Source organism: Drosophila mauritiana, chromosome 4, assembly GCF_004382145.1.
Source record: "Drosophila mauritiana strain mau12 chromosome 4, ASM438214v1, whole genome shotgun sequence".
Lineage (NCBI taxonomy): Eukaryota > Metazoa > Arthropoda > Insecta > Diptera > Drosophilidae > Drosophila > Drosophila mauritiana.
The window spans coordinates 1134022-1155389 of NC_046671.1; the positions used below are offsets into that span (position 1 = coordinate 1134022).

At 31.8% G+C, this 21368-nt stretch overlaps 1 protein-coding gene across 9 annotated transcripts in view; it reads left to right on the forward strand.

Moving 5' to 3' along the window:
- LOC117146337 (calcium-dependent secretion activator) overlaps positions 1-20383 on the forward strand; it is a 34501-nt gene extending 14118 nt beyond the window's left edge. For 2 of the 9 annotated variants that reach the window (XM_033312454.1, XM_033312460.1), the window contains 18 exons: positions 63-77; positions 857-1087; positions 1136-1280; positions 1333-1439; positions 1508-1683; positions 1746-1952; positions 2829-2965; positions 3483-3670; positions 3727-4016; positions 5995-6107; positions 8741-8947; positions 10601-10757; positions 12075-12216; positions 12534-12701; positions 14450-14759; positions 14824-15204; positions 19601-19737; positions 19794-19998. In XM_033312454.1, the coding sequence (XP_033168345.1) occupies positions 63-77; positions 857-1087; positions 1136-1280; positions 1333-1439; positions 1508-1683; positions 1746-1952; positions 2829-2965; positions 3483-3670; positions 3727-4016; positions 5995-6107; positions 8741-8947; positions 10601-10757; positions 12075-12216; positions 12534-12701; positions 14450-14759; positions 14824-15204; positions 19601-19737; positions 19794-19998 (3316 nt within the window). Of the gene's footprint in view, positions 1-62; positions 78-856; positions 1088-1135; positions 1281-1332; positions 1440-1507; positions 1684-1745; positions 1953-2828; positions 2975-3482; positions 3671-3726; positions 4017-5994; positions 6108-8740; positions 8948-10600; positions 10758-12074; positions 12217-12533; positions 12702-13397; positions 13441-14449; positions 14760-14823; positions 15205-19600; positions 19738-19793 lie in introns of those variants that run through there. The other 7 variants (XM_033312455.1, XM_033312456.1, XM_033312457.1 and 4 more) reach the window with 7 other exon arrangements.
- Positions 20384-21368: the final 985 nt, after the last annotated feature.

Below are 21368 nucleotides of genomic sequence, written 5' to 3' on the forward strand. Positions count from 1 at the left end.
CAAATTTTTAAATGTACAAATATTTTAAAAACTCTCTTTTTACACTGTTTTTTTACTTACAGTACACCGTCGTTTTTGTAAGTAATAACAAATCACTGCATTGTGTGATTAATAATAACAATAATGATGGCTCTACAACCCTAATTTATGAATTTAAGCGATGTACATCAGTTTATATTTTTTATTAGCTTAGCATTTTAAGTAACTTGTAGAATAGTTATACTGCTTAATGTAATGTATTATTACCTTTTACTCAGAGTAACGTAGTCAGACTTAATTCATTTGTGACCCTATAAGGTATGTAAAATCTAGCAATGACCACCTGTTCCTAAGAACTTTGAGTTTCCACGTAGTATTCCAGCAACTTAGCGCTACTTAGCTTTAAAAGAATACACTCTAACGCCCACAATCCGTCCAAAAATGAAAAGCCGACATTATTTCGAAAAAATATATAGATATTTTCTTGTTATTCGTCTCCTAAATGGTATACCACAATCCTTGAAACGTATTGTACTGTTAGAAGTAACCGTGTTCGGAACGCTTCGATATTGAAAACTTGTCAAGCTAGATAGTTAGGATTAGGTATAGAGATTCTAGTAATTTTTACGCTGTGCAAGTTTGTCTTGAAACAATCTTATGAAATTTTTATTATGAAATACTGCCAAATGTGGTGTCAATCAATTTTATTATTAATAATTATGCTTATAATTTTTTATGCTGTCACCACATTTTCTTTGGAATGTTTTCGTGGAAAATAAATTAGAATTCGAATAGCTTGTATGCATATTTCGGCAATATTTAACTATATTTTTAATTCCATGAAATGACTTCCGTTCTTTTTTTTTCTAAAACAAAGAAAGTTGATACTGCGATCTCACGGATCTTTATCTAAGTTGGAGGGTGATTCAGAGGATGGTACCACACAATTGACAAAGTTAGATGTTGTACTAACTTTTCAACTGGAAGTAATCGTTATGGAAGTTAAAGGGCTTAAATCTTTAGCTCCCAATCGAATTGTTTACTGCACAATGGAAGTTGAGAACGGGGAAAAGCTTCAAACGGATCAAGCCGAAGCATCAAAACCAATGTAGGAGTCTAGAAAAAAACCTTCAATATACATCAGTTTTTTTTATAGGTGGGATACACAGGGCGATTTTACAACCACGCACCCACTGCCAGTTGTCAAGGTAAAACTGTACACAGAGAACCCCGGAATGCTGGCATTGGAGGATAAGGAACTGGGAAAGGTAACACTTAAGCCTACTCCACTTTCTTCAAAGGTAAGCTTGCCTTATGTATATAAAATATAATATAAAGCATTTTTTGGTTAAGTCACCTGAGTGGCATCGAATGATTGTACCGAAAAATCTTCCCGATCAAGATATACGTATTAAGATAGCTTGCCGACTTGATAAGCCATTAAATATGAAACATTGTGGGTAAGTATACTTTTCTTTAGTGTCGCAAAATCCCACTTTTTTTAAACCGATAAAATACGTATGTGTAGGTATCTTTATGCCATTGGGAAATCAGTATGGAAAAAATGGAAAAGGCGCTATTTTGTCCTAGTTCAAGTATCCCAATATACTTTTGCAATGTGCAGCTATAAAGAGAAAAAATCAGAACCGTCTGAAATGATGCAGCTTGATGGATATACTGTTGATTATATAGAAGCCGCCAGTGGTATTTTTATAAAATTATTATTTATGATAATTATTGATGTTAAAACTGACATTTATATATAGCAAATCTTATGTTTGGAATCGATTTGAATGGAGGCCGTTTTTTCTTCAATGCTGTTCGCGAGGGAGATAGCATTTCGTTTGCTTGCGATGATGAAAACGAATGCAGTCTTTGGGTCATGGCTATGTACAGGGCGACTGGACAGTCCCACAAACCAACTCCACCAATAACCCAAGATAAGAATTCAGCTATGTCGAAAATTCAAGGTGGTACGTAATTTGAAATATATTTATCTATTTGGGCCTCTGTTTAGAGCGACTTATAAATATTTGTTTATTTTGGAACTTAAAATGATCTCACGCGCATTCTATGAAAAGTTTACACGCGTGTAAAAAGTTTACAATTATGGTATTTAAACAAGATCACTCAAAAAAAGTTATTAATAATATGACTCATGATGGAAGTGGCTAATATGTTTCTGATGACATATCGATTAAAATTGGAATGATAAAATGACAAAGAATGGACAGGTGGATGGACAGACATAGCCGATTAACATGGCTAGTTATCCTGAACAAAAATATGTATTTTTTATAAGGCCGAAAAAGCCTTTTTTACCTGTTTGTACTTCTTAATTAATCTAGTATACCCATTTACTTAACATTTATAAAGAGTCACAGAACTTGAAAACACCATATCAAAAAAAAAAAATAAGTTTTAACTACATAATAAAAATATTTTTACAGTTGGAAGACTTAAATTACTATATATAATTCAAATGCTTAATTTAAAGTTAAATTCGATTGGTATTAAATTTAAGGCAGTGCAATACAATTTCACTATGGGGGGTCAATTAGTTTTTAGCTTTAAAAAGACAGGAATATGCAGAGAGTATAGTATCTAAATTGGCCTAGTTAAACTATACTTTAGCTTAAATAGTGGTGTCAAAATGATTTTGTGCACATTTAAACAATTATAACAATTATTTTGTGTTTTGTTAATGCTTAAACTTATTAATTTATATTAATTTATAAAGTTGAATATGATGATTATAACATCATTGCCAACAGATAATACACCTGTTTTTCTTGCTTTTTCAGAATATATATATATTATATATTTAATATATATTTTACATTTTTCAGACGCAGATAAAGCCCGTAAACATGGAATGGAGGATTTCATAAGCACCGATCCTTGTACTTTTGATCATGCTACACTTTTCAAGACATTACAGAATCTTACACTGGAGTATAGGCTCAACGACCCATATGCTTCTTTGGTAAGTTAATATCATTATAAAAACTTAAAATAATGTTAGTTTATTATACCCGTTACGGGTTTACTACTCAAAGAGTCGAAAAGTATGTAACAGGTAGAAGGAAACGTTTCCGACCATATGAAGTATATATCTGGTCAGGATCAATAGCCGAGTCGCAGCGCAAGTTTGTTTCTAAATGATGTCACCCCCACTCTTACGCCCATAAACCGTCAAAAACTGCCGTGCAACCACTTTAAATATTTTTGAAATACTTTTTAAATTTTTGGTTAGCCTTATAAATGCCACCCACACTTTAGTAAAATGTTTTGTAGTTTATTAGTTTTGTAAATTTTTATCGATTTGACAAAAAACTCCAACCGCCCAAAACTGCTTAGAGTAACGGGTAACTGATAGTCGGGGAACTTGATAGCTTTTATCGAAAAGCCAAAAAAGTTGAAACTTCTCCCTAGCCAAGCCACCTGCTGAGTAACTGCTTCTGATAGTCTAGAACGTTCTCTCTTGTTTGTATTGTTTTTAGGGGTGGTTTAGTCCTGGTCAAGTTTTCGTGTTGGACGAATATTGCGCTCGTTATGGTGTCCGAGGATGCTACAGACACTTATGCTACCTTTCTGATTTACTGGATCGTGCCGAAAAACAATACATGATAGACCCAACTCTAATTCACTATTCATTCGCCTTCTGCGCGAGCCATGTGCATGGAAACAGGTAATACTCATTAATGTTTTAAGTTTTAATGAAATAATTTTTAAACTTATTTACAGACCTGATGGAGTTGGAAGCATAACACATGAGGAAAAGGAGAAATTTTCTGAAATCAAAGAACGCCTACGTCAGTTACTCGAATTTCAAATAACCAATTTCAGATACTGTTTTCCATTTGGTCGCCCCGAAGGTGCACTCAAAGCAACATTGTCCCTATTAGAGAGAGTTTTAATGAAAGACATTGTTACCCCCGTTCCACCTGAAGAAGTTCGTCAAATGATTAAAAAAAGTTTAGAGACGGCAGCGCTTGTAAATTATACGCGTCTTTCCAATAAGGCAAAAATTGATGGTATGAAACTTATTATGGCTAAAGCTTATATGAAACTTATATTTGTATTCTGACTAAAAGCATATGATATTTCGGCAAAAAAAATAATCTCCGAAAGATAACTTCGCTATAAATTTGTATTAATATGGTACATAGGGTTTTCTCACAGTTCAGATTAGATTTTTTTTATTTTTTATAAAAATTAATATAATTTGTCGCTAGTTAAAAAAAGAAAAAAGTGTTGGAAAGAAGAAATAGAAATTGGCAAAACAACTGATTTAATCCAAAACAACAGAGAATGCTATAGTCGAGTTCCCCGACCATCAAATAACCCGTTATTTTAGCATTTTAATAAAAGCCGCGTTTAAAGCAAATATTCTAAAGTATAACAGAATATGATGCCGGCATGGATCTCAGTGTTATAGAAGTTACTTGTGTAGTAAATATTGTCTTCCCCATTCAACCAACCAAAACTGTCAAACTCACGCATTGTAATTAAGTATTAATTTATTAAATATAATATATACTAAAAAGGAAACGGTTTCCACCCTATAAAATATATATATTCTTGGATATTCTACATCATTAGCTGAGTCGATCTGGTCATGTCCGTCTGTATGTCTGTTTGATCGTTTTATTGTCACTATATATTTGCGAAACATTTCGCAATGCACCAAAATTGTGTGAATCATTGTCTACATAAAAGTATTGAATAAATGTAGAGCTTTCAGTATACAATGTTTAATTTTCTGAGAGTTTTGAGCACTAGGTGGCGCACACAGTCAGAAGAAGAGAAGTTGGGTATCTCCCCTTGAATTCAAATATCAGATACTTAATATCGACTCGAACGAACAATGGCAAAGAACGGAATTTTTCTTTTAGTTTTCGCTTAGCATTTTGTTTAATCGTTATTGAACGTTTTTCTTGAGATAGCTTTTAATTTTAGGCTGTGCTCTTCAGCTTCGTGGCTAATTGTTGCTTTAAATAATAACTTGAGCTTAATTCGGTTTCGCATCAGTTTTGTTCACATTTTGTGTTAATTTGGTCGTCGACTTAATTTACAACAGCATTACCATTTTAATTGCGCGCAGACATCACTTTTTCGATATTAGTCGCGGTCAAGTGACAACCGTTTCCTCTAGTTTTTCGATTTGCTGTTGTTCATATAACAGATCTATAAATATCGTCAGAATTGCAATATTGTTTATAGTAGTTATTCGCTGAAGAAAGTGCAAATATGATACAAAAAAGAACTAAGCAAATACTATTTTTATACCCGTTAAAGTATATATATTCTTGATCAGGATCAACAGCCGAGTCGATCTGACCTTGTCCGTCCGTCTGTCTGCCGGTCCGTATGAACGTCGAGATATCAGGAACAATAAAAGCTAGAAGGTTGAGATAAAGCATACAGATTCTAGAGACAAAGACGTAGAGCAAGTTCGTGACACATGTTGCCCACTCTAGCGCCCCAAAACCGCACAAAACTTCCACGCCCTTACTTTTGAAATATGTGTTGATATTTTTTGACATTTTATTAGTCTTGTAAATTTCTATAGATTAAAAACTTTTTGGCACACCCACCCTAACGCCTTAAAACCGCCTAGAAATGCCACCCCCACATTTTTGAAAATGTTTTTCAAATTTTTTTTATAATTTTATTAGTCTTGTAAATTTCTATCGATTTGGCAAAAATCTTTTTGCCACGCCCACTCTAACGCCCTAAAGCCGTCGAAAAACTTAAAATGTTTTGTATATTTTTTCATAATTTTATTAGTGTTGTAAATTTTTATGGATTTGCTAAAAAAACATTTTGCCACACCCACTCTAACGCCCTAAAGCCGTTAATATATTATATTATATTATTATATTAAATACTATAAAATCGGTGAATTATATCGGGTCATAGTACAGAAAATTTTTAAATAAATTTAAAGTTAAGACGACGTATTTCGCATATAACTCTATGAGAACTAAACAATTTTTGACGCACACACAGAGGATTTGCGAGGAGACGTTATTGTTCCGGCCCCAAAAAAACTAGAGGACCTAATACACTTAGCAGAACTGTGTGTTGATTTGTTGCAACAAAATGAGGAACATTATGGAGAAGTAAGTTGTATATCTTTATTAAAATAGTTCGGTTTCATATGTTTTTTCAAACCATTTTCGTTTTAATGATTTATCATCCTTATATTTTGGATATTATTCATCCCACAATAAAAACCAAATAATATCTAAATTAGTTATTGTAATGTTTAAATACCAAACTTAGTTGTGCTTTTAACGTGTCCAGTTGGTGTTTACTGTAACTTTACATAAATGTCGTAACTTAACCAAATCTATGTATAATATACATATATACATGCCGACTTTGATGTGGTTAACTGGTTATTTTTTGTTGTTAACATAGGTAAAATTGTGCTTTTTGTATATTAAGTGACTAAAGAATGATAAATATCCCAGTTCACTATTATATTTTCGCTTCATTTACATATAAATACCAAATTTTTATTACAAGTTTTGTATCCTAAAGAGAATTTATTTAGATTACCATTTGCTTTGAGTTTTATGTTCTTTATGTTTTAGTTTATGTTATCATCAGTAAAGACTTCACACCCTTGCAACATTAAATAATATCTGCAAAAAGTTTCTTCGAAAATTTGTTTTGCTTATATCTTTATAAAATTAGTATACTGATCTTGGAAAAATCGAAAAAAGGAGAATCAAGAAAGGAAATAGATTTGTCAAGCCAATGAGAACAATTTATGATAAAAACAATAAAACTACAATTTCTTTTCTGACATTACAAATAAATTTAAAATATATATAGTCCTATGACAGCTTTTTGATTTAGTCGTCTGATTTTAATCAAACATGAACCGAAATTACTCTAACTCTAACGCCCATAAAGCGCCTTAAAATGCCATAGACACAATTTTGAAAAATTGTTTCTTTTCTACAATTTGTTTTTTTTTATTCTATAATTAGTCTTGCTATTTCTTACCGATATGACGACAAACGTTTCTTCGCCCACTCGAACTCACACAAGCGAAACAAAACTGCAGCGCCTACTTGAAAAATGTTTTCGTATTTTTATGCCCGTTACTCGTAGAGTAAAAGAGTATACTAGATTCGTTGAAAAGTATCTAAAAGGCAGAATTCCTTTTATGTTCAAAAACTCTAGGAGACTGAAAAAAAATAGTAAATTGAGAACGCTCTAGTCGTGTTCCCCGATTATCAGATGTCCGTTACTCAACTAGCAATTACAAAATGTTATGTTATATCGATAGAAAATGGGAAACAACAATTTTCACAAGTGTGGACATGGCAGTTTTGTAATGCTTGTGATCGTTTCCGAGCACATAAAGTATATATATTCTTAATCAGGGTCAATAGCCGAGTCGATTTGGCCATGCCTATCTGTACGTATGAACGTCGAGATATCAGGAACTATGAAAGCTAGAAGGTTAAGGTTCAGCATACAGATTCTAGAGACTTACACGCAGCGTTACAAATTTGAAACAATTTCTTGTTATATTTCCTATTTATATTAGTTTAGAAAATTTCGACTTCTCAAAAAACTTTCAGCCACGTCCAAAATCTGCCTAAAATTGCTACACCGTCACCGTTTGAAAAATGTGTTGAAATTTTTCATTTTATAGTTTGTCTTTCGATTTCGATAGATATGCTGCAAAAATGTTTGCTTACGCCTACACTAATCCCCAAAACCTTCACGCCTACACAATAAGTTTTATTTTTCTTTTTTGACAATTTGCGATGTTGCGATATCAAATATTTAAAAGTAATCGATTTATTACTTAATAACTTTTAAACGTGAATATTTTGAGAAAAGTTAGGGCTGTATGTTAGAGTCGAAGAAAACTACGAAAAAGTGATATTTTTATGTCATGTTCGAGCTGTTTAACACAAATATAATAACAATGCAATAAACACCAGGACATTAATAATGTTTGGTATCAACAGACAAGCCGATACATTTTATTTTTTTCGCACACTGTCCTATCTTCCGCTGTACACAACAGTGACACTATTTTCAAAACTTGATCTTGTGGTGTTGTTTTTAGTACCTGTCTTTATTTGTGCCAGTTCCTACCTTTATATATGTTGTTCTGTCGGCTAAAAACAACAAAAGGATGGAAAAATGTGTAATCGATTTCGATCCCATAATGAACATACACGTATTTTCCGAGTTGCAGTACAATCCGAGTCAAAAAACAGGGTTATTCTTTCGTATTATTGCCGTGTTTCACAAACTATTAAACCTAAAACTAGATGAGAGTGTCAGATTGTTTTTCAACTTGGAAATGCCCAACTATAATGTCGTAGATATATAAAGTTACTACACTTTTTCCCTTTTGCCTTTGCAATTACAGCAAATACATTTTAATTGGGCCCTTGGCAATAAATCATTTTGAAAAATACTTATACAAAACATATACCCTATAACTCTACGAGTGTGTTGTTTACCTGTTAGAAATGTAATTGAAGATGGTATTCTTTTTTCTGCCTATCATCATTCCTGGCATTTACTTCAAATACTTTGGGAATCAAGTAGAAATCCCAAACAAGATGAGAGACAACCTGATTTCTCTATAATTTACAATTTATTAAGTGGCAGGTTATTGTGGAGTCGTCACTATATCTGACAATGATACTTGTACAACTAAATAAAGATTTGTATGTACTTACACCTATTTAACAACTATGCTCGATTTATTTAGCTGCGCAAACATGAAAAAATGGATAAAAAGAAATTACTTAAGGAAGATGATGATGTATCAGGAGGACACAATGAAAGCGAAGTTGATTTAATCGACAGTACTGGACTCATTAGCGCATCTGAACTGGCTTCTGCCGCATCAACTGATGGATCGTCATTTCGTTACTGTATGCCGACTCATGCAGTGTATACCCCGCCAGTACCAACGGCATGTATCGTTGATAACTTTGGGTCTAAAAAAATAGAAATAGGAAATAATCGGGAAATAATAGGGACATTCTACATTTATTATTAATTTTGCAAATTCCGAATATTGTTTAAAAAGACCAAAAACGTTCAAACGTAAAACATAGTGTTTGAAATAAATGGAAATTCGGAAAATGTAGTTAAAAAACTTTTTCAATTGTTTCCAAACAACTTGGTATGCATAGCAACTAGGGTATACGCATTCATGATCATTGTGACTAAATTAGTCAATTTTAGCGGTTCGGTGACCGATTTCAATCCAATCCTTTAACCTGAAGTATTATATGAGGGTATTATACCAGTTACTCGTATGCTAAAAATGTATACTACATGAGTTCAGAACTATGAAACATTCTAAACGCGTAGAAATATATATAAATATTTATATGTTTTATATATATTCTTGATCGCGATCATTATGCGAGTCGATATTTGCTAGACATAATGTTAGTGCAAAGTAAAAATTATTAAAAATGTTTATTGATCTTATGATTTAAAGATCATGCAACACTATGAACATTATTTTCCTGTATTTAATGAGTTTCTGAATGATGTAATTAAAATGTTGGAAATAAATAAATTCAATAGCCGTAAATTGCATTATTATTATATAAAAATTTTACATTATTATATACATTACATATATTTTCTTCAAGAATATGCTTTAAAAGCGCATCTATATTTGAAGCATGAACCCACGCGGAAGTTCCCAGATATATATTAAATATATATACGCCTAAGCGTTGTTCAATTTTAAATATAGGCAGACAAATGCTGCAGCAGGGAGATTTTTCGTACATTATATATATATGTATGTACTTCTATATATCCGTGTTCATATCTGAGCAATACTTGCTTAATACTATAGGGTTATTCTTTTGCATACATTCTTTTCAAAGAATCTAGTATACCCATTTACTTAACGAGTAACGGGTATAAAAATATCTTTTTAGTACTTTTATTAAGGACTGTGAAACCGGTAAACAAAAATCAGATGTAAAGATACTGAATTTCATAGTGCTATACTCTTTTAAAAATGATGTTAAAATTTGTTTGGTTTCAATAAGCAGAATTTAAACATTGTTTTTGATAATTGAACATTACTGTCTTTATTATATAAACATTATATATTATATATATATGTATATTCATATATATATTTATAATTTATATATTTATTTATATTTGAAAATTAATTGATTTTATTTTTTGTACCAGTAGTAATATTAATTAGGATATTAGCAACACCAGCTTAACATTTTAAAAAGGGTAGATCTGTATTCCTATATAAATTCAGGGAAGATTGCAGAATAATTAGTACGTATCTTGAAACACTTCTTCTTACTTTCCTTTTTGATGTTAATAATTTTTGATGGTAATCAAAAGCACACTTACCTTCCTCCACAGATCTCAACAAACACCATAAAATATTTATATTAACCTTGTAAAATATATTTTCTGTGTGCAAATATTTATATACATATATTGTCTTATGCCAATATGATCTTTAAAAAAGTTAAATTTTGAATTTCGCTTGTAATTTTCTTAATAATAATATATACACACTTGCTTTGTTTGTACATATCAATATTAATTTAACTTTTATTTTCTTCAGGCATTTGCATGGTTTAGCGACTTGCTAGTGGAACACGCGGAAATATTTTGGTCTCTCTTTGCAGTTGACATGGATAGAGTCTTATCAGAACAAGCTCCTGATACGTGGGACTCTTTTCCATTGTTTCAAATATTAAATGATTATTTGAGAACTGATGGTAAGTTAAACTTAACAGAGATATGAACTTTTTTCGTTTATAATTACCGACGCAAAATTGTTTAAAAAAATTTTCATGGCACAATACTTAAAGATCCTCTTTAATATTCAAATAAACTGGTGAATACCGAATTAAAACGCTTTATGATTTTAAGCAACGGTTATTTTTAATAAAGCGTTTTAATTCTGTATTCTTTAATAATATATATTTTCGATTTTAATATAATAAAAATTGGATAAAGCTGGCATTGGTACAGTCGGAAATTGATAAGCTCAGTGATGGGAAAGAATTTATAACTTTTTTTTAAATCATGAAGTGTACTTATTCGGTATAAACCAGTTGGTTAACAGTGGAGACAAGTGTCATCTAAATACCAGTACCGGCTTTTGCACATAATATAAAAATTGTTAACTAAATTTTACTCTTTGGATGGAAATGTATATTTATAGGAAAAGCGTACTAGTGCCATACAGGCAGATTAATCTAATGAGAAATTGTTCTCATACAATTATTTACAGCTCAATAATATTTATATAGATTTGTATTGTGTTGGGGCTGCAGATAGCATGAATAACATCAATGGGAACTTTGTTCATACATGTTAAGTCAAAACCTGGTCTGGTAGAATTCTGTAAAAAAAAAGACAAATACTTCATTTCTGTTTTTATAAAACAACTAAGTGGCAGAATGATCTTATGGTGATGTGGAATAAACATCAATAGGCCACGGAGTAAATTATTTTTACCTTAGTAAAAACGATCTGATTTAATATAAAAAGACATTTAATTTTCATTTCGGCTAGACAAAAGTGAATGTTTCACAAATCGAAAACCGGAGCATCGATTTTTCGATTTCGATTACCGGCATGCCCGGTATAAAGATACTATATACTAGATTCGATAAATAGTAACAGGTAGGAGGAAGTGTTTCCGACCATATAAAGTAAACATATTATTGACCGGGATTAATAGCCGAGTCGATCCGGCCCTGTCCGTATGAACGTCTCGATCTCAGGAACTATAAAAGAATGTTGAGATTAAGCATGCAGCTTCCAGAGACACAGACGCAGCGCAAGTTTGTTTCCAAATGTTGCCACGCCTATCCTAACGCCCACAAACCGCCAAAACCTGTCACGCCCGTATTTTTGAAAAATATTTTGATCTTTTTTCATATAAAAATTAAAAATAATAAAAAATTAGTCTTGTAAACTTCTACCAATTTGATAAAAAACTTTTTTTATGTAACGGGTATTTGATAGTCGGGGAACTCGACTATAGCATGTATGCGAAACTTTATTTTCTTGCATAATTTCTTTAGACAACTTGCGAAATGGACGTTTTCATCAGCACCTTCGAGACACTTTTGCACCTTTAGTTGTGCGGTATGTGGATCTGATGGAGTCTTCAATAGCTCAGTCAATTCATAAGGGATTTGAAAAAGAACGATGGGAAAGCAAAGGGTAGGTATAACCTAATCTAATTCATTACATTTAAATGGAATCAAAAAATTTATATAAATAATATATGCACATATTGCAAAAAAACAACAATAGCTAAATTTCTACAAAATTGGCTAGTTACCATAAAAAAATTGTCTTAAGTGAATTTATTTTATGGATCGTAATAATAAATAGTGCGGATTAAAAGATATTAATTTGAAGTCAGACTGGCAAGGTTATACATACGTACATATATTAAAAAAACGTCAATTTTTTTTATTCTGCACTTAAACTCAGTGTTTATGTTGTATTTATATTTTTATTCTATAAAACTTTAGGATTAACGCTGCTTTGAACCCTGCAGCATTAAACAATGCTGCCCAGGCGCTCAATACAGCAGCTCTCAACCCATCAATGCTACTGTGCGGCAAAAAAGATCAAGTAAATTTTTATGTACCGAAGCTACCAAAGCAATCAAATTCAACAGCGGCCAACGACGAAATGAGGTTTTTAAATAAAAAAAGTCATCATATATATAGAAGTAGATTTTAAAACTGTCTGCATTTGGTTTTGCATTTTGCTTTCTGCCAAATTTTATGCATTGCGGATTTTAAAACTGACAGCATTTCAATGCATTTTACAAGATATTAGATATAAGTCAATAAAACTTTCTAGAAAATAGTAGTTTAAAATTACGGTAAATATATCTAAAAATATTAAATTTAATATTTCATATTTATGGCTTGTTAAGTTACTTTGAAAATCATATTGCCAGTTTGTGTAATAAAATACTTCTGCATTTCCCAATATGTTTAAAATAAGAGTTTATAATTGTGAGAATATAAATTTTCAGCACAGAGCACCAAGCCAGTCCCAAAATTAGTACCGAAATTAAGGAATTTTTAAAAACATGATCAGGCATTTTTTTCGACCCTTGCAAACTGTAAAATAATTTTGGTAAGAAGAAGCAGTATTGCAGGCATTCCGATCACATTAAAGTAGTAAAGCAGATATTTCAGGACAAATAAATTGTATGTATGTTGTTAAGTATGAAAAATCAAGTTGGTCTTTATTTGTCCGTCTTGAAAATTAAATTTCTTGATTATATGAATATATATATAGTGGTATCATTGTTTTGAAGCTAATATGCTCAGCGCAATCATCACTAGAATACATATTCCAAATCCCATCTTTTCGGACAGGTTGCCAATAGACCGACGAGCAGATTGATATGGAAAATCCTCAATTGTTCCGGAAACGCTTTTTCTACCTATGTATGAACATTTTCTTACTTAATAAGCTACATAAAAAAGCAACAAGTGGAGTTTATTATAATACACGGATTTCCAATCTAGTCATAAAATTTGTCCGTAAAGAAACAATCACGAAAAATTTTACCTCAGTTTATAAATTTATTATAATGCACGGATTCCCAATCTAGTCACAAAATTGGTCCGTAAAGAAAGAATCCCGAAAAATGTTACCTCAGTATAGCATTCCACCTCTTCTCATTTACTAAAATCATAATGTGGAGCTCATTATGATGCACGGATTTCTAGTCACAAAAGTGGGCCGTAAAGAAAGAATCGCAAAAAATATTACCTCAGTTAATCTTTATAAATTCGTGGGCATGTGTAGCCATTGTACCTTCTCAGATTTACTAAAATACTACAAATAATGGGAAACATTATTTTTAAAGGTTTCAATGTTACACAGTTGACTTCCAATTAAAAAAGCACTGATACAAAATTCCTTTTCCAAATAATGGCAATAAACAGCATGTTTCCTACAATCATGTTTCTCGGCATTCTTGCTTCAGCGATCATTTTCGTGACTAGACCCAGACCTGTGCAAGAAATAAAAAAAATGTAAAGTATATAGCCATCTCTTCGGCGCCATACAGGCACTATGTGGCAGATAGCACGTTCAGTGAAAATATTAAATATTGCACAAATTTTAAAGCTTCTTAAATTTGGCGCCAAACACAAAAATTGTATTGAGTAAATATAGTAATGATAGCATGATTCTAATTAATAAATAGCAATAAATTAAATGAGCATTTGAAAATGTTTTGGCCATAGAAACAGAAGTAGCTTATGTGGTGTTACACAGTGTGTCTAAATTAATTGATCTCATTATATTTTAAAATTGCTTACGTTAAAGCCCATTATTTTATGTTGGCATACACATTGTTAACTATTTTTAAACGTTAGTAAGTCTTACCTATTCCAAATATTGCATTTTTTATGCTTAGAAACGGGTGTGCCACTTCTGAAGATTTATTTTGGAAACTAGACGCTCTACAATCTTTTATAAGAGACCTACACTGGCCAGACGCAGAGTTTCGACAACATTTGGAACAGCGCCTAAAAATGATGGCAGTCGATATGATAGAGCAATGTATTCAACGAACTGATTCGTCCTTTCAGTCATGGCTGAAAAAAAACATTGCCTTCATTTCAACTGATTATATATTACCCTCTGAAATGTGCGCCATGGTCAATGTGATATTAGACGCTAAAAACCAAAGCTTTAAATTAACTACTATTGACGGCATTGATTTGGTAAGTCTTTAAATTTTATTTTAAAAAAATTATGCCTAATTTATTTAAACTGTTTTTCATTTAGTACAAGTTTCATGCGAAAATTGATGACCAAATCGACAAAGCGAATGTAGCTATGACACAAGGTCTAAGCGGTAAACTTATGTCTGTGCTAGAGTCGACTTTGTCTAAGCTAGCACGATACGATGAAGGTAGCTTGATTGGCTCAATTCTTAGTTTTACAAATGTTTCGAGCTCAGGAAAGGATCTGGGGCAAGGATACGTAAATTTCTTCAGAAACAATATGGATCAAGTACGAGGAAAGATTGGCGACGATTTGTGGACATTACATTTTTTTGAGCAGTGGTATTCGCAGCAGATTAATATGCTGTGTAATTGGCTGTCGGATCGGGTGGACCACGCGCTTCACTATGCTCAAGTTGCATCAATTTCTCATATTATCAAGGTAATTTAGTAACATTGCAAATTAACTTATCTTTGTACATCGTAAATTAATAGAGTAAATTTTTGTTAATATCCATATAGATAAATACCGAAATTAAACATGCGTGCAAAAAATGTTTCTTCTAACAAATTTCAGTAATAAAAAGGGGAGACTTAGGATTCAAAGCGAACAGTCGTGATTTTTTTTTTGCTGAAACTAGCGGTTTTTTTTCAATAAAATCTTTAAATATTCGATTTTTTAATTCGTAATCATTATGGATGGTGGTGGTTTTGCATTCACATAAAGTGCACCACATTCTCGCTTTTCGACACAAACTTCAAAGTTGTGCAGACTGCGATCTTGCAGTACTTTCAAATTCTCGCTAGCAAGTGCTTTGCCCCGTGCTCAGAATTAAAATAATGATGTACACAAATGTGTGGCATAATGCTGCTTACAACACAATTGCCTTCAGGAAATAAAGCCTGAGCAACCAAGTGACCAAGCTAAGGATCCCAATCTTACATATTGTTGTGTTGGATGGCTCATAGTTGCGAACGAGATGAAAACGTTAATTTTCCAAACATCTTCCAAGATCACTGTCCCAAAAGAACTATTTTCAACCATACTGCTACCACTACTGCTTTCCTCTGTTCTTTTCTTTCTCCTTAAAAATTGAACATATAGCATCCTTCCTTTCTTTTAAAATGCAGTGCAAGCCCATATATTCCTAACTTTAAAGTGTTTCCTGGTATATCCACAATATACAGGCTATACCGTACTTCGAAACGAGGAGGTGGAGGTTATTCTCACTTTGAAGGAGTTGCTTTTTGATGAGTTCCGTAACATAGCATTCTTATGTTTTGTATAAATCTTGATGATATTTATATAACTTGCTTCAAAATTATTTTAATTTTCAGCTATCCAAGATGATTTTTAAGAACTTTCTGTTAGGGACCAATTGGTAGTTTTAGGAGATTTTAATATACTTTGTTCGCAAATAAAATATCAATTCTCCTTATAGCACAACGTGCTTTGTAACAAGTCCTGGAAGTCTGTTTCTGTGTCCTAATAGTATTAGGTAAAACCGTAAAACCACTACTTAGCCTAACTCGCCTAACCATTTTTGAAAATACGACGGTAATATGATAATATCGATCTAAACGTGCTAACCGTTAACAAATTTTGAAAAGCCTAATTCCTACACATTAAACGAAAGCTACTAGATTTAAGATATTTAGCGTATTCAGACTGTTTCTTCTGTGTGCTTTTTGTGCTTGACTCGGTCATTTATGCACTTATGGTAAGGAAACTCAAAACGTTTCCCGGTCGATATTTTTTAAAGTGTATTTATAATTATTTGTTTGATAAGAGCAGGATGCTCTTCTTTAAAAAAGTTCTTAACTTATTTTTCCTTGCTCTGCTGCTGCCCTCATTATTTATTAAGTACCTTCTCTAAGTTATGAAACGTTCTCGTGAACGCAGATGATGTTAATATAATAATTATTATACCATCGAAATAGCTTGCAAAATTTCCTGATCAAGAATTTTATTCAGTCTAAGTGTAAGCAAATGAATTTTTTTCGTGTCAACCCACGCGACTTACACTACCAGTGGGTGCTCTTTGGACAGAATAACACTTGCTTACGATCTTGGTGTTCTTCTATGCAAATAATCTTTTTGGTATATATATATTTTATATATATATAATATATATATATATATAATATGTACAGGATCAATAACCGAGTCGATCTGACCAAAGACATTAAAATAACAAGATGCTTAACGGCCATTCAGACATTTGTTTTGCACTATGCAGCCACTTTTTTTGTGATAGCAAAACGACTTTAATTGAATAGAAACTCGATTATATAGAGAAACTTTCAAAAAATCGAGGAGATCTGCGTATAGTCAATTTAAGCAAACGAATTAAAAAAAATTAAGAGAAAGAGGAAAAACAAAAAAGTTGGAGCGCTTTTTTCCACCCAAAATTGTGCGCTAATTAAAAATATCAAATTGATATATAACAAAATAATTCAACTGAATCTAATTTGAATTTAAATAATAAAAATGGGTAATTTACATACATTATTATTAGGTCCAATGACTTAATAAATATACTAAATAATTAAAGCAAATCCAAAGGAAATTATTATAATTACTGTAATTTAAAACGTAAATTTTTTAAAAAGAGGTCATAACATTAAGAAAAAAATATTTCATAAATAAATACGCAGTAGAAAATAGTAGATAAAAATATGAAAACTGTTTATTGCAAAAGTCACATCTGGAGGCACGAACTGCGGACACAAGAACTCAATAATCACTGCCTTATTAATTTTTCACACGTCGCAAGCTGAATACTCTAATGACAAATATTTTAATATAAAGTCATTTTCGAAATTTGTTATGTGATAGTATGTACATAGATTCGGCTATTACTATTTCTAAGCTATATTTAAATAATAATAACGTTAAGGCAATGCAAAACAAGAATTTTTCACATGGTGCCAATTGATCAAAAATAATATAGATTTAAAGTCTACGAACTTCTAAGGTGAAGGGCATATTTGTCAATTTTACAATGCATGAGCATATGTGTGCCCACATACAGTTGTCTGCTATCACTGTATGCGTAGAAAAGTGCTGTTTGCTGTAGCGCTCTCCGTTCTCTCTCTTTCGAACAAAAGCTCGTGTGAGCCTGGAGCCACCTCTAGAGCCACGGCGAAAAAGTCGTGTCCCAAAATTTCTATGTCGTTCCGCATCTTGTTATTCTAGTGTCTTTGGTTGGGGTTTGTTGACCCATTTTGCCACGCCCACTCTAACGCCCTAAAACAGCCCAAAACTGCCACACCCACATTCTCGAAAAATTGTTGGATATTTTTCATAATTTTATTTGTCTTGTAAATTTCTATCCATTTGCCCATTTTTTTCATATTTTTATTAGTCTTGTAAATTTTTAATCGATTCGCCAATAAAATATCTTGCCACGTCTAACGTCCACAAGCCTGCTAACTGCTAAGCCTGCACTTTTGAAAAATATTTTGACCTTTATTCATATTTTTATTAGCCTTGTTAATTTCTATCGAAATACCGCTACGCCTAGACTTTCAAAAATGTTTTGATTTTGCGAGAGAGCGGCTGCACAGTGCATTTTATGTGCATACAAAGGCAAAACCAAACGCCAAAAAACAGAAAAAGCTAAAGATTTAGTTAATTTGTTTAAATTAGTTCACACACCCAATCCACACATCAACACTTACTGAAGAGAACGGCGCTACCAACATGCCAACTATGCGGGGACGAGCTCACCGTTGACCATATTTTCGACGCCTGCAGCCAATTGCACTCAATTAGATCTCAATTATTTGCTACACATAGTCTTTCTAATTGTTTAAGTAACCCATCCTGTGAAAATATCTCTTGTAATCTTTTTGTAAATTTGTAAATATATCTTGTAAATTTCTATTGATTTGCCAAAAAACTGTTTGCCACGCCCACTCTAACACCCTAAATCGGCGCAAAACTGTTTATCTTATCTGTATACTATTTCTCGTTCGCACTTCCACCGCCTGGGTAACGCGTGTCTGATAGTCGGGAAACTCGACTATAGCGATTTCCCTTATTTTAAATATAACAAGAGAGAATTAATGAGATAGAATCAGCTACGCGTTACCCAATATCATCATTTTTCTAGGGTACCAATAGATATTGGGGAGTAAAATGAGAAAACATTTACTTGCGCTGCGTCTATGTCTCTAGAATATGTATGCTTCTAGCTTTTATAGTTCCTGAGATCTCGACGTTCCGGCAGGCTATATACTTATATGGTCGTAAAAGGTTCTTTCTGCCTATTACGTACTTTTTTACGAATCTAGTATACCCTTTTACTCCACGAGTCAAAGCTAGCTTCCTTTCGTATTTTTTAAATACTACTTTACTCGTACAGTCAAAGGTCCACATTGTTATTTTTTTTATATATTTATTAGTCTTGTACATTTATATTGAATTGTCAAAAAACTTTTCTACCCATAAAACCCATAAAACGGCCACGCTGTTGAGAAATGATTTATTTTATTGGATTAAATAAGTTGTTTTGCCAATTTTTATCAACATGCCAATACATTTGAATCACGGCCACTCGGCTCTTAAAAACCGCCCAAATCTATTCCGCCCACACCTTAGGGCATTAAAATAAATTTTTTCCTAAAAAACCAAAGTTCCTTAAGAATGTTGAAAATTCTCGGTTTAGCTAAGTAATGGGTATCTGATAGTTGGGAAACTCGACTAGAGAGTATATATAAAAAAGAAAGTTTATATTACAATACTTGTTGAAATAGTATACAAAATGCATAGGAATTATCTTCTAAGTACGTTATAATAAATTCATATTAATCTTCTAATCTTTTAAATTTAGAAAATATATTCGGACTTTGAACTACAAGGTGTATTGGAAGACAAGCTGAATTCAAAAGCATATCAGGCAGTCGCACAGCGAATGGCAACAGAGGAAGCAACATGTGCATTGACAATGCCTGACGCTTGCGAAGATGAGTAAGTTTTATTGTGCGTTAAGATACACACCTTAAAATAAGTTTCCACTTTTTCAGACCGTGTGACGAAATAAGAGAAGGGGAGGAAGAAGACAATGGCGATGAATCTACATCTAATATACCAAGGGGCTTACCAAAACCAAAAGTCGCTGCCGCCCAAGCTGCTGCTGTAACCAACGTGGTTGCCGGACGGGTGGGAAATTTACTAGGAAAAGGCATTGGTGGGCTTAGTTCAAAGTTAGGAAGTGGAAGTTGGTTTTAGACTTTACCAGTATTTTAAAATCATTATGAAAATTATACATTTTTTAAATTTCTCTCTTTATTCAAACTTTTATTATTTTATATTTTTAAAATGTAGGATGCTATTAACGATATGCAATTTCACATCCCTTAAACGTATTTTATTCCCTTATCAATAAGTTATTAACACAGAAAAAGAAAACTTACTAGGCACAACTACATATGTCCATTGCTTCTTGGTATTTGATATAAATTACTACCCAATGTTATTTTTACATGTAACTATTTATTGATTACTTAATATAAAAAAAACTTATAAATATAATATTACATTTATCGTTTAACTTTAGAATGAAATATCTATATATATACTTTAAAGGTGAAAGCATAATCTAAATACACATATAAACATAATATAATATTTATTTCATTTTAGAAGAAAACATATATATATACTTCTAACTTGAAATCATATGCTTCAAAAAACCTATGGGAGTTTGTGTTATTCTATAATTTTAAAAATTGTTACATTTCTTATTTAGTATCCGCATACTATATTCTAAGAGTAACACTTAATTTGCACTCAGAAAATTAAATTACTATTATGTGTTAATAAAAAAACTAATAAAATAACGGAAATAAAAAACGTTTATAAATTATTCACCGGACGATTTATGTATGCCACAATAAAATTGGTCATGGTGGATGACGCTTCTAGTCGCAAGAGAAAAGCATGAGTTAGAAAAAGATACCCGTTACTTGGCAAGTAACTCTTACGAACGAGAATTTCGAATAAATGGGGACTAAACTTAATAAAACGGAAATAAATTGTTCTACGTTCTATTGTTCTAAACACGTTTTTGGCATACCGAAAAAAAGTCGTACCACCAGCAAGCGAACATGGGCTACGTCTAAGTTTCTTGAATTTTTATGATTTTTATCCACCCGGGTATAAATTAATGTGTTGTGTGTGTTTATAAAGTCAAGTGAAAAGTATTTTTTCGACACTAAAATTGGTGTTTTTATAATTTGGTGTTACAAATTACAACTGTTATTTTTTAATCTACGGAGTGAGGCAAACAATATTATATTATATTGTATTATATATTATATTCTATTATATTATATATAATATTATATAATATTATATAATATTATATTATATAATATTATATAATATTATATTATATAATATTATATTATTATATTATATAATATTATATTATATTATATATTATATTATATTATATTATATTATATTATATTATATTATATTATATTATATTATATTATATTATATGTTGAATATAAGCAATGCCCACATGTGCGTATGTAATTTTGTATGAGAACATACATACATACACATGAACTGTATGTATGTATATATATTAG